General features: G+C 43.0%; 1 protein-coding gene across 1 annotated transcript in view; it reads right to left on the reverse strand.

Moving 5' to 3' along the window:
- Nucleotides 1–588: 588 nt before the first annotated feature.
- arnt2 (aryl-hydrocarbon receptor nuclear translocator 2) overlaps nucleotides 589–13,013 on the reverse strand; it is a 58,155-nt gene continuing 45,730 nt past the window's right edge. The window contains 8 exon segments of the mRNA XM_054618178.1: nucleotides 589–1,256; nucleotides 1,367–1,512; nucleotides 6,979–7,129; nucleotides 8,312–8,327; nucleotides 8,329–8,448; nucleotides 9,147–9,249; nucleotides 9,403–9,526; nucleotides 10,544–10,619. Coding sequence (XP_054474153.1) covers nucleotides 1,158–1,256; nucleotides 1,367–1,512; nucleotides 6,979–7,129; nucleotides 8,312–8,327; nucleotides 8,329–8,448; nucleotides 9,147–9,249; nucleotides 9,403–9,526; nucleotides 10,544–10,619 — 835 coding nt within the window. The 3' untranslated portion in view covers nucleotides 589–1,157.

The following is a 13,013-nucleotide window of genomic DNA, read 5'->3' on the forward strand; positions in this document are numbered from 1 at the left end:
CTTAATTATTATTATTATTATAAACATAGAAGAGAAAACCTTAAAGATCAGACTTCAAAAATGGATCACCAGAAGACCTCACTTGGCTCTCTGGGCTTCCGTAGCAAGCCGATGTTTTGCTGTCATTTTTCGCTCGATCAAAATCCCATTTGAGCAAGAACTCTGAAAGCTTTGGGCAACTTTTGTGGCATTGTTTGGATAATGAATGATTCATTACCATTTGTGTGACTTGGTCTTATAACAGTTGAATGAAACGTGGAGACACTGTACTGTGGAACTCTGCGTCAGCTCTACATCGACGCCATCACTATTAAATGATTTGATGACGTCTTTCTTGTTAAGTCAGTAAATTAATATTTAGGTCCAATTTTCAGTTGTACAACGACGTGAACTAAAATGTATCGTATCAAAAGAAACTTGAAAAATAATACAATCTGGGAACCTTTAGATGACGCTCTGTGTCAACCCCCGTCGAGGGTGTAGTTCTACAAGTGACGTGGACTATCTACATGTGTTGATGCCATGCAGCAGTTCAGGAGCACCCCCCCACCCCCCTGTCTCTAACTCCATGACACAGCTGATCCCTTTGTTGCTGAATGATTTACAAGTACTTATTCCGGAACAAATGTGGATGCGGGCATCATGCAGTTGGGCACATCATTGGGCGTAGCACACGTGTAATGGCACAGTCGTACATTTTGGCTACTTCATGGACGCTTGCAGACATGAACTGCTGACAAAATATGACTTGAATTCTGCTTTTTTTTCAAACGTGAACGACAGGAAGAGTAAAATCTTGGATCATGTTAGTGATGGTATGTGACAAGCTACAGTCCATGCTGATGCTGCCTGCAGGGAGCTGGACACACTGCAGCCTTTTGTTCTAAGAGCTGGAGACGGACAGAGAGCTGGAGACGGGGTTGACTGATGCGTCCCTCCATCTGTCAGCAGGGTTCCTCTTTGCACAGATGAGGTATGTGTATGTTCACGGATACATATCGCAGGCCTTGGAGCCCAAACATTAGTGAACTGTGTGTTTGTCAGCTGTGAGTTGGTGATCCAGCAATATAGAAAAATGAGACAACATGACAGATGAACGCAAACTTCAGTCCAGTTCTGAGAGGGAGAGAGGAGGAGAAAAGGGGGGGGGGGGAGTGTTACTCAGAGAAGGGAGGGAACATGCCGAGGTCAGCGAAGTCCTCTATGTTGTAGTTGGCTGTTCCCTGGGTGGGATCTCCGGCCATGGGTAACATGTCCTGCAGAGACACAGGGAGGGAGTACGGACATATCACATATCTGTGTACGCTGGTCAGCAGCCAGCAGCTGGACGACGCTCTGTGTGTCAGACTGTGTGTGTGTGTGTTACCTGGAAGACTTCTGTCTGGCTGGGGTTGGGGTGTGTGTGCTGTTCCCCGGGCTGCTGGGAGTGATGTTGGTTCTGCCACTGGGACCAGACCTCACTGGGACGACCCTGGAACTGGGCTCCGCTCTGACTGCCCTCCCCCGACACATCTGGAAAACACACAGAGGGTTTCGGCCGGTCGCATATTTAACGTAGAAGTGAAAAACAACGCAACACGCGGGGACGCTGCGGCTACACGGTTACGTGTTCAGAGCGCTCGTGTAGCAAACACACTTTTGCTATGTGAGGATATGGTGCGGTAATGTCTACCTGAGCACAGAATGAAGGACATACATCCCATAACGTCTGAGGTGTGGTGATGTCCAGCGTGGTGTATTCCAGTATTTGAGTTTAGGGAGCTGAGATGCCACCAGTCTGGCTGTACTACACGCCTGTAGCTTCCCGTGGAAATAAATACAGTGTTGGAAGCATTTCACACAACTCACTGCTTCCATTCACATGACGGGTGTAGTATGATGGACTAAAGAAATACCCAGCCTTACTAAAATATGATTTATTATTCTAATAAAACACTGGAGGAATGAAAGTCTTGGTTCTCTCCCCTGTAACTAGTAATTTGAAAAGTTATGGTTGAAATTTACATAAAGTTTCTTTATCGTCCACATCAATAAACAGTGGTGTATTCATAATAGCAGCAGTATGAGCGTGATGGCTCACTTCTTGTAACATATACATTGCCTGACTGACTTCCTGAATTCTGAGCTGCAGCAAAAAAATAAATAAAAAAAACTCCAACATGAGATATGAATATACAGACACACACACACACACATATCACACACACACACTCTTGCACTCCAGGCGGCTCTGTTTTGAGCGTTTACCGAGTACATTAAAGCAAAGCAGATTGATAAGCTGTGCGCCTCCCCTGCAGAGGAACATTCTTACTGTTTCACAATAATAAACTAAAAGCTCATCTTTTCTGTGGGCAGATAAAGGCAAGAGGCTGAGGCGCTGACGGAGAGAGGAACGAGAGCAAATGTTAAAAAAAAAAAAAAAAAAACAGATGGAACTGTAATTATCCAACACAGAGGAGGCTGGTCTTATATACATGAAGTGGAAAGCATACAAGATAAGGAAAAAAAAAAAAAAAAAGAGCTTATCATCCATGAATACTGATGAACACATGCAACAAAGGAGCAAACGAATGGCACTGGCTGTTACTGACTTCTTCATCCTTCAAATGGGCTGACAGCAAAGAGAGAAAGGATGGATGGAGAGTAAAAGTTCCAGTCACAAAATGAGCCCGAGAGGAGGAACACAAGTGAGGAAATAAAGAATAGATAAAAGGAGGTGGCAGAAAGACAGATAATGCATATGGCTAATGTGTGTGTCCATTAACAGGCTGTCAGGTAGCCGTTACAGGCTGGACCAGTCCTACAGCCATGTGGACCACAAACAGCAGGAGTCCTGAGCAGCTGGCTGATGAGCCGCCGCTCACTGAACACACGCTTAAACATTCTCTATCCCGTTTGTCCCATCATCCAATTTATAGCCAAGCGAGCAGTGTGGCTCCAGGAAATGAGATGGTCTGCAACCGTATACAATGATGTTCCCTGAGCTCCGGGACTGACTCTCCTATTGTCTCTCTGACTGTCTCTCTCTCTACTCTCCTATTGTCTCTCTGACTCTCCTATTGTCTATCTGACTCTCCTATTGTCTCTCTGACTCTCCTATTGTCTCTCTGACTCTCCTATTGTCTCTCTGACTCTCTGTCTCTCTCTCCTATTGTCTCTCTGACTCTCCTATTGTCTCTCTGACTCTCCTATTGTCTCTCTGACTCTCCTATTGTCTCTCTGACTCTCCTATTGTCTCTCTGTCTCTCTGACTCTCCTATTGTCTCTCTGACTCTCCTATTGTCTCTCTGACTCTCTCTCTGACTCTCCTATTGTCTCTCCTACTGTCTCTCTGACTCTCCTATTGTCTCTCTGACTCTCCTATTGTCTCTCTGACTCTCCTATTGTCTCTCTGACTCTCCTATTGTCTCTCTGACTCTCCTATTGTCTCTCTGACTCTCCTATTGTCTCTCTGACTCTCCTATTGTCTCTCTGACTCTCCTATTGTCTCTCTGACTCTCCTATTGTCTCTGACTCTCTATTGTCTATCTGACTCTATTGTCTCTCTGACTCTCCTATTGTCTCTCTGACTCTCCTATTGTCTCTCTGACTCTCCTATTGTCTCTCTGACTCTCCTATTGTCTCTCTGACTCTCCTATTGTCTCTCTGACTCTCCTATTGTCTCTCTCTCTCCTATTGTCTCTCTGACTCTCCTATTGTCTCTCTGACTCTCCTATTGTCTCTCTGACTCTCCTATTGTCTCTCTGACTCTCCTATTGTCTCTCTGACTCTCATATTGTCTATCTGACTCTCCTATTGTCTCTCTGACTCTCCTATTGTCTCTCTGACTCTCCTCTCTGACTCTCCTATTGTCTCTCTGACTCTCCTATTGTCTCTCTGACTCTCTCTCTATTGACTCTCCTATTGTCTCTCTGACTCTCCTATTGACTCTGACTCTATTGTCTATCTGACTCTCCTATTGTCTCTCTGACTCTCCTATTGTCTCTCTGACTCTCCTATTGTCTCTGACTCTCCTATTGTCTCTCTGACTCTCCTATTGTCTCTCTGACTCTCCTATTGTCTCTCTGACTCTCTATTGTCTATCTGTCTCTCTGACTCTCCTATTGTCTCTCTGACTCTCCTATTGTCTCTCTGACTCTCCTATTGTCTCTCTGACTCTCCTATTGTCTCTCTGACTCTCCTATTGTCTCTCTGACTCTCCTATTGTCTCTCTGACTCTCCTATCGTCTCTCTGACTCTCCTATTGTCTCTCTGACTCTCCTATTGTCTCTCTGACTCTCCTATCTGACTCTCTATTGTCTCTGACTCTCCTATTGTCTATTGTCTCTGACTCTCTATTGTCTCTCTGACTCTCTGACTCTCCTATTGTCTCTCTGACTCTCCTATTGTCTCTCTGACTCTCTATTGTCTCTCTGTCTCTCTCTCTGTCTCTCTGACTCTCCTATTGTCTCTCTGACTCTCCTATTGTCTCTCTGACTCTCCTATTGTCTCTCTGACTCCTCTATTGTCTCTCTGACTCTCCTATTGTCTCTCTGACTCTCCTATTGTCTCTCTGACTCTCCTATTGTCTCTCTGACTCTCCTATTCTCTCTATTGTCTCTCTGACTCTCCTATTCTGACTCTCTCTGACTCTCCTATCGTCTCTCTGACTCTCCTATTGTCTCTCTGACTCTCCTATTGTCTCTCTGACTCTCTGTCTCTCTGACTCCTATTGTCTCTCTGACTCTCCTATTGTCTCTCTGACTCTCCTATTGTCTCTCTCTCTCTGACTCTCCTATTGTCTCTCTGACTCTTGTCTCTCTGACTCTCCTATTGTCTCTCTGACTCTCCTATTGTCTCTCTGACTCTCCTATTGTCTCTCTGACTCTCCTATTGTCTCTCTGACTCTCCTATTGTCTCTCTGACTCACATATCGTCTCTCTGACTCACATATCGTCTCTCTGACTCTCCTATCTGACTCTCCTATTGTCTCTCTCTGACTCTGACTCTATTGTCTCTGTCTCTCTGACTCTCCTATTGTCTCTCTGACTCTCCTATTGTCTCTGACTCTCCTATTGTCTCTCTGACTCTCCTATTGTCTCTCTGACTCTCCTATTGTCACTTTCTGTAATAATTATACTTGTGTGTGTTTGTGTGTGTTTGATCAAACATCCTAACTAGAGTTCTACTGAAACACAGAGAGGAGAACCAGCACGGGACAGACCAACGTACTACTGTGGATGTTTTTTAGACACCTAATAGAATCAGTACCAGTTTAAGCATATATTAAGAATATGTTCCCATCTTTACCTTGCTGTCAGACGGCCGTTTCAACACAGTGTGTGTGAGAAAAAAAGCTTTAAAGGCCACACAGAAACAAAAATGTATATTTACGTGGGATGGAAGTGTTAATGGGTGACTCTGACTCTGTCAGCTTTGCTTCCCCATTCGTGTAATTACATCTGTACCAGGACAAAAATAAGCCAGTAAGGCTTGGAAGCAAAGGAATGGCTTTCCTATTTGACCTGAATACAGAATGGGAGTAGCCTGTGACCTGGTTTCAGATCAGCTGTCCCTTCTCTATAACGTTAGAAGATCTGTTGATAAAGGGCATGTCATCACTTGTGTTCCTTTGGCCTCTTGTCAATTCTTGACATTAACAGTTCCTGCTTACACACATTTAACAGGGAAGCAGATCCAACTCACTGAAGCGGCATTAAAGGTGCCTTCACATGGACGGAGAATGGAGACATTCAGATAGCTCAGAGATCACAACTTGTGGCATACACTGGTACACTGGGATTCTTAAAAGTTCACATTTGTAGTCTACTCTGCTTTCCACATGAGGTCACACCTTACAGAGGCAAGAGGTCGGGGAAGCGACCACACAACACAGATGTCAGATCCTCCAGAGCTGCTCTTACAATGTCTCAGGTTGTTGCTCTTTCCACACATAGTGTCAAATATATTATATTATTATATACATTCTGTGATTACAATACATTAATATAATAGATCATGAGTCTGTTGATGGTATAATCATGAGGTTATGTGTAATGCTGATTTAGTTGAATAAGTCCAGGACCAGTGGAGGTCAGACAGAAGCAGCTCGTTAATGTTGTGTTTCTTGATGTTTTTTTAGAAAAAGCCTGTGTACTTTCACGCTTCTCTCTACTATATTAACCCAATATTCAATATTCAAGCAATTCATCAGTCTACTCTTTGGTTTCTTTGCTGCGTGACTCCCCTGTTCTGGCTAACCTCAGCAGCTGGCTGACATGGGAGGGTGGTCAGCTGACCAAGCTCACCTGTCTTCATCTAGGCTTTAAAAGCTGACACATATTGGTCAGCTATATTTGAGATTTGAGCTATATTTTTTTTCCTTATCTTGGACGCTAGTTTGAAGATTAGGTAATCTTCAAACTAGGACGCTCTACGTACCCCTCTAGCGTCCATTCTTTAATGTCAGGGACGGCTCGCATGAATGTCTTTTCAGAGTAAACTTCATCTCTGAAGGAAGTTTAGGGAACAGCTAATGTTTCTAGTGTCTAGCAGTTGCTCAATGACTCACGACAACGTATTACAACGCTGACACAAACAGCGGAGGAAGTCTGTTTGTTTGACCTATCAACCCTAGGACCTATCATGCTCTATACTACGTCAGTTGCTCTAATACTGACACATCTGGGTTCACAGGGAACTCAGTTCAAAGCTTGGTGTGTCTCATACAGACTCTAAAGCGAGCCTCAGTTTGACATTTGGATTTTATTAAGAGGGAGAACGGGTATATGGATCTCAGTCATCAAACCCTACCTAATAAGATCTTCAACAGAACAGAAGCTGTTTACAAGTTGCCGATCAGTTTCCGCGTGTTGCAGACAGACAATACAGACACACAGAGACTTCCACCACAAATACAGACGGACCATAGTATACAGGGGACGTTACAACAGATCACCTAGTAATGAAAGAGGAGGAAAAATGAAGAGGAGGGCTCACCAAAAGCCGTGCTGCGGTTTGTCAGTCCTGAGTAGGCATTGCCGCTGGGGGAGGAAGTGGCCGGGGACGACAGGGGACTGTAGGAGGCCGGGTCGGTCTGGTAGCTGTGGCCAGAACCAATACCAAATGGACTGGACTGGGCTTTACTGGACTGGAGAGCACAGTTACTGGTTAGATGTACAGCATATCATATGCAAAAACTCAATTTTTCAAAGTTTGACCATGCTTTGTAATAAAGTTAAATGAGTTAATATACATTTTTAAGCAGATGAAAAAAAAAAAAAAGACACTGTAACACGTGAACACTATTTCCACAAATTGACCCAAATACAACATGAGATATTCTGCCACATGGACCTGATCCAGCTGCTGTTTGCTTTATTATTAACATTATTCAGTTTCAGCAGCGGCAAATGTTGTTTGCAAATAATGAAAAATAAACTTCTATGTTCTATCCCTGTACAGTTAGTAACAAAAGCGTATCTAGTGGTTCATTTATGGCTTTGCTGTTGGTGTATATTTGGAAAGCAACTTTGGGAGAGTCCAGGGTTTCAATGTTAAGCAGCCTTGAAGATACTTTTGAAAGAAGAACTTGAAATGAACTAAACCCAAACTAACAAACTACAGACTGTTTCTTTACTTCTAATTCAAACCTCCAGCTGTTACAAGGACATCAGACCCAAATACATGTTTGGGCTCGCTGTGCTTCCAAAGCAACTTAATGACTTCCATTCTTCAGAGACTACTCATTGTTTGCCAGCATAGTTCAGGAAAATGGGCTTTTCCGTTGTTGGGTAACTGCATTGAAGAATTGAGCCAGCTTAACCTAGGTGTTCCAGGACACGGAGGAACCCTGCATGACGTCTCCATGTGTGCTGTGTTTAGAGGTGCTGAAAGCATCGTCTGCCTCTTGTTACTGTGAGACATTTAGTGGTTACTGAACAACAAAGAGTTCAGTCCAATGGAATGAACTGACAAGTGCAGCAGTGTGTGTGTGGAAGACACTTGAGATGGGCCTGTCCAGAAACATATGCTCAGCACATTCTCATAGCAACATTTTGAAACACACACACACAAACACACAAACACACACACACACACACACACACACACACACACACACACACACACACACACACACACACACACACACACACACACACACAAAATGATCAAGCACCAGAGATGGGAGTGTTGGGTTCAGGATGAGCAGAGAAAACAAGTTTGGCAACCAAAGAGATTGCAGACTCTGTTGTTGTTGATAGAGAGGGCAACGGTTTCACTTCAGTATTAGTTTGTTGTGTGTGTGTGTGTGTGTGTGTGTGTGTGTTACCTGTCCAGAGAAGGGGGCGGTTGCCTGACCATGCCACCTGGCCTGGATTGAGCTGTCTGGAGATCTGAGCTAGGTTCTGATTGGTTGAGCCTGACGGCTGGATGTCGTTCACACCGGGGACATGGATCACAGAGGAACTGTGTGCACAAAGACACACACACACACACACACACACACACACACACACACACACACACACACACACACACACACACACACACACACACACACACACACACACACACACACACACACACACACACACACACACACACACACACACAGAGAGAGAAACATGAAGCTCGGAAAGACAGAAGGCTATTTTTTAGAAGTTGGCCTTCAGGTTGCCATCAGCCATGTTAAATCACTTTTAACATGTCAAATACAGGAAACACCAGAACCGTTCCTCTGAAATAAATCGTGGTTGCATTAGTGATATCTAAATATTGGTTATTAGGTTTTATATTTGGAGTCATGACGTGGTGCTCTCCCGGTCTCGTCAGCTGGATGTGAGAGGGGGGATTTAGTTAACCTGAGAGTAGAGATGATGGACAGGATGATGTTGGTGTCACTTGAGGAACCCGTAATACAAGACTTGAGGGTGGGCATGTTAGCTGATAACACGTAAGATTGTGTAGAGTATCAGATAAAACACAAATTTCAAAGGATTTTCGTCTATTACTGTCCTATTTTTATTATTTAGCTGACGGCAGTATAACGGCGTAGTATCCTAATTACTCAAAATACAAGGGGACAACCATATTTTCAGTTCAAAACCTGATTTTTACAGATTGGTGTTGAGTCCAAACCTGTGAGTGATGGATGTGACATGTACCTGAAGCTTTTACCAGCGTGTCCCTGCTGGAAGGGAGAGCTCTGCGAGTAGAGCTGCTGTCCTCCAGCTGTAGAGGAGGGAACCATCATCTTCTTATCTCCCGCTACACACACACAAACACACACAAACACACACAGCAGGGTCAGCATGATAGAAATAACAGAGAGCAGAGACAGCAGGGAGCTAAAGCAGCAACGATCAGGAGAAAGTGGCTGTTCGTGTGTGTGTGTGTGTGTGTGTGTTTTCTGTGTCGTACAGCCAGCGATGCCGGAGTACATCTCAGCAAAGCGTGGGTCTCTCTCCTGAGAGAACAGGACTTCTGTTTTGTCGATGTTCTTCCCTGCCTCGTGGACGCCGCCGCTGACGCTGGCCACCGGCACCTGAGGGCGAGGGGAATGTTGGGGAGGGGAAGGGAAGGGAAGGAGGGGCATAAGGGTTGACTTAAGGGATGACTGATCGAGCTCACAAAAATGAACCCTTAGCACATGGTTGTGTGATATATGCAGATTAATTAGTAATTATTTCCCGGTATTTGAACTGAGATTACATACAGTCTGGAGGCATCTTCCCAACCAGCTGAGTGGGATCAAGGAGCATCATTATGTCATGTGACAACATTCCAATTTTGCATCGGTGTCAGACTTGGCGCGAATGAGGCGGACATGGTAGGTCTCGCTGTAAACCGTCACATCTGTCTCCATCTTTGAACAAACACATAACTCGTGTGATCGAAATGGGACCTTTGTGTTTCTTGTTACTGGTCTCCAGACAGATCTGGACTCTGTCAGCAGCTGCTGCATAAAGCTAAACTCAATTTAGTGACATCATGACACCTGAACAAACTGTTATCACTGACCAGGTCAATGTGTTGATGGCTGTGATCAGAACTGCCTGGTGACATGGCGTGACAATATACTACAATGCCGGCAGTTTGCCTCAGTGATTTACATTCATGCTAGTCATTGAGTCTATACTATTAGCCAGCATACACAACATGACAGTGGTGAAGCTAGAGAGGCTGTAACATTTGCTATCAGCTCACTGTTTGTTTGGATTATTTCTTGCTAACGTTAATGGTTTTATCCCCAAATTAATGTAGGACATTTAAACGTAAAATATTTTTGGCTAACATAAGCTAAACCAAAGTGCAAATGCTAACTTGGTTTATTGACGAACAAAGTCACAAGTAGTCTCGTGTAGTAGGTGAGGAGGTCGAGGAAACATTATGGAGAGAGAGAGCTGGCAAACAGTAGCCCTCCTGAGCATTACATATCATTATCATTTTCATATTTAGTTAGTTGGATGCTTTAAATACTATCAAAGTTCTGTGACATAATGACCCTTCCTGTCTTTTAACAGCGTGGGAGGATGAAGCGGCTCTAAAGAAGAGGGGTTACCTGGGAAAGATCGTAGGCAGTCAGTCCATCTCTTTGGTGCACCTCCAGCTCCGCTTGCTGCTGCTGCTGTAGCTGCCTGCAAAGCAAAACACAACACACACACACACACACCATAAACACTGACGGCACGCCACTTCATTTTAAATTCAATATAATGACATAACTCGCATGATAAACAAACATTTACATATAATTCACGGAGAATGAAAAGAGCAGTTGTTGATGTCGGAGACAGGACAAAGAAAGAGGCGTGTTCTACTGCGTGGGCGCTTTGTGTCTGACTCTTAAATAAATACATAACACACCCCGTTTTCAACATAACCAAGTACTTTTGTTGCCTAAACAAACACAATCAAGGATTTTGTTTTAACTCCGTGTTTACCACCACCACCACCACCACCACAGTGGAGCCTTGTAGTTTGATGCGTAAGGCGTGAGACAACAATTTAGAGTCACAGGTGGACCTGAATGTATTTGGACATGCAAACTCCGGGTTCGGACCCAGAACCCATTTGCTGTCAGCTACATTGATACACTAATAATAATAATAATAATAATGGATTTTATTTATATAGCACACTTTAAAATACAAAGAAATCTCAAGGTGCTGCACAGGGTAAAACAATCACAATATAAATGTTTTTAAAACCCCCTTTTTATTTTTATTTTTGCTTTTAACCTAATAAGCCCTTTGAGACGGATAAAAGGGCACTATAAATTAAATTTATTATTATTATTATTATTAATAATCAAATATAATAATAAAACACTAAAAACAAACTAAAATAAAAATTTAAATTAATTTAAATATCTATTAAAACCGAACAACCACCCAAACACAAGCAATCCAAATTATCAAGACCTTAGGGGAAGGCAGAGAGGAACAGGTGAGTTTTAAGATTTGATTTAAAAGCGGTGAGGGAGTCTAAGGCCCTGATCTTCTCCGGGAGCTCATTCCACAGGCGTGGCCCCACTAGTATTGTATCTTCATAAAAACCCAATGCCAGGTAACAGCTAAGACTATTTGTGAGCACGGCTTATTAGGTTATAGATGGTAAGTAGCTGCATTACGTTGTACTAATTCAAATATCTTCCTCTCCCTGTCTGCTGTAATGAGCAAAAGGCCCATGCAAAAATATTGACTGGCAGTGTGTGAATCTGTGTGTGAATATATGATTTGAAATACATCAGTGGGCTGTTTTAAAAGCAATCAGTTGGAAATCCATTGTTTGGGGGGGAAATAGTTTCATGAATGAGACACCCTGCTGCTGTAATAGCTTTGTATCATATTACTTCAAGGCCAAAAATAGTCCAAATGACGAGCTCTTACTGCAGACGTTTCAATTTAATATTCACCAAAAAAAAGCACATTTTTGACATATTTGTCCGTTTCAAAAAATGGAACCAGAGAACACTTCCCCTCTCTGTGCTTTTCTACCATTCTTGTTGATAAATTATTTTGGTCTACGTGCAAAAGAAGATAACAGCAATTAATGATGATGTATATACAAACATACTTTCATGAATGATGGTGAACAGAATATCCTTTGACATCGAGGGCATTGCCCTGCTTTCCTGCAACACACCCACACCCACACACTCACCTTACAGAGGTCGAATCCAACACAACAACCAATATCTATGATTACTGACTCATAACAACACGTCCAGACCATTGCTGAAACATATACCAAGACTAAATATCCATCTATTTGTACTTAACATCACTGGAGAGGAAAGTCTGCCATGACATCCTCTTTAACAGGACGTTTGCTGAATCCTCTCATCAGCAACCAGATTTTTTTTTTTTGCATTGTTAAGCGTAGTTTTGTATCTTTTTAAAATGTGGGTCGAGTGAATAAAGAAATTGCAGTTGCAATCGAGAGGTCTTCTGGGATTTTATCTCCACATTCTAGTATCGGCTCAGTTGCTTGGAACCTCCAGAGATGCGGCACCAAAAGAAGCAGCAGGTAGCGTTCACACTTTAACCGAAAATAAACGTTTTAATGCGCAAAGAACTGAATTAAAATGAGCATTTAGAATGAACACAGGTGGACACGCCTGCTTTAATCGTACTAAGCAGTGCCTGGTGGGAAAAAAAGCACGGCATGAGTTTAAAAAAAAAAACAAAAAAAAAAAAAACAGTAGTGAACATTTCCTGATGCGTAAACTCGTTCAAAAATTATTTCTATTGATTTTTTTTTGGGACCTGCCAAATGTATGTTGTTATCAAAAGTGAGGCTACCAAGAGAATGAGATTGTGGATACAAAGCACTGACTCGAAAACTCCTACAGCTCATCAGAATTAAAAAAGAAGTGAAGAGCAGCTAGACCCACAACCAAACCGAGCTTACTAGAAAAAAAAGAAACTTGCAGTATGATTACATGCAATAGTCCAACTTATCTTCCCCCTCTGGCTTTCTCCCAAACAAACACACCAGAGTCTCTGTCCTCTCTGTGTCAAAACAGT

The sequence above is a fragment of the Anoplopoma fimbria genome, chromosome 2 (assembly GCF_027596085.1).
Source record: "Anoplopoma fimbria isolate UVic2021 breed Golden Eagle Sablefish chromosome 2, Afim_UVic_2022, whole genome shotgun sequence".
Taxonomy (NCBI): Eukaryota; Metazoa; Chordata; class Actinopteri; order Perciformes; family Anoplopomatidae; genus Anoplopoma; species Anoplopoma fimbria.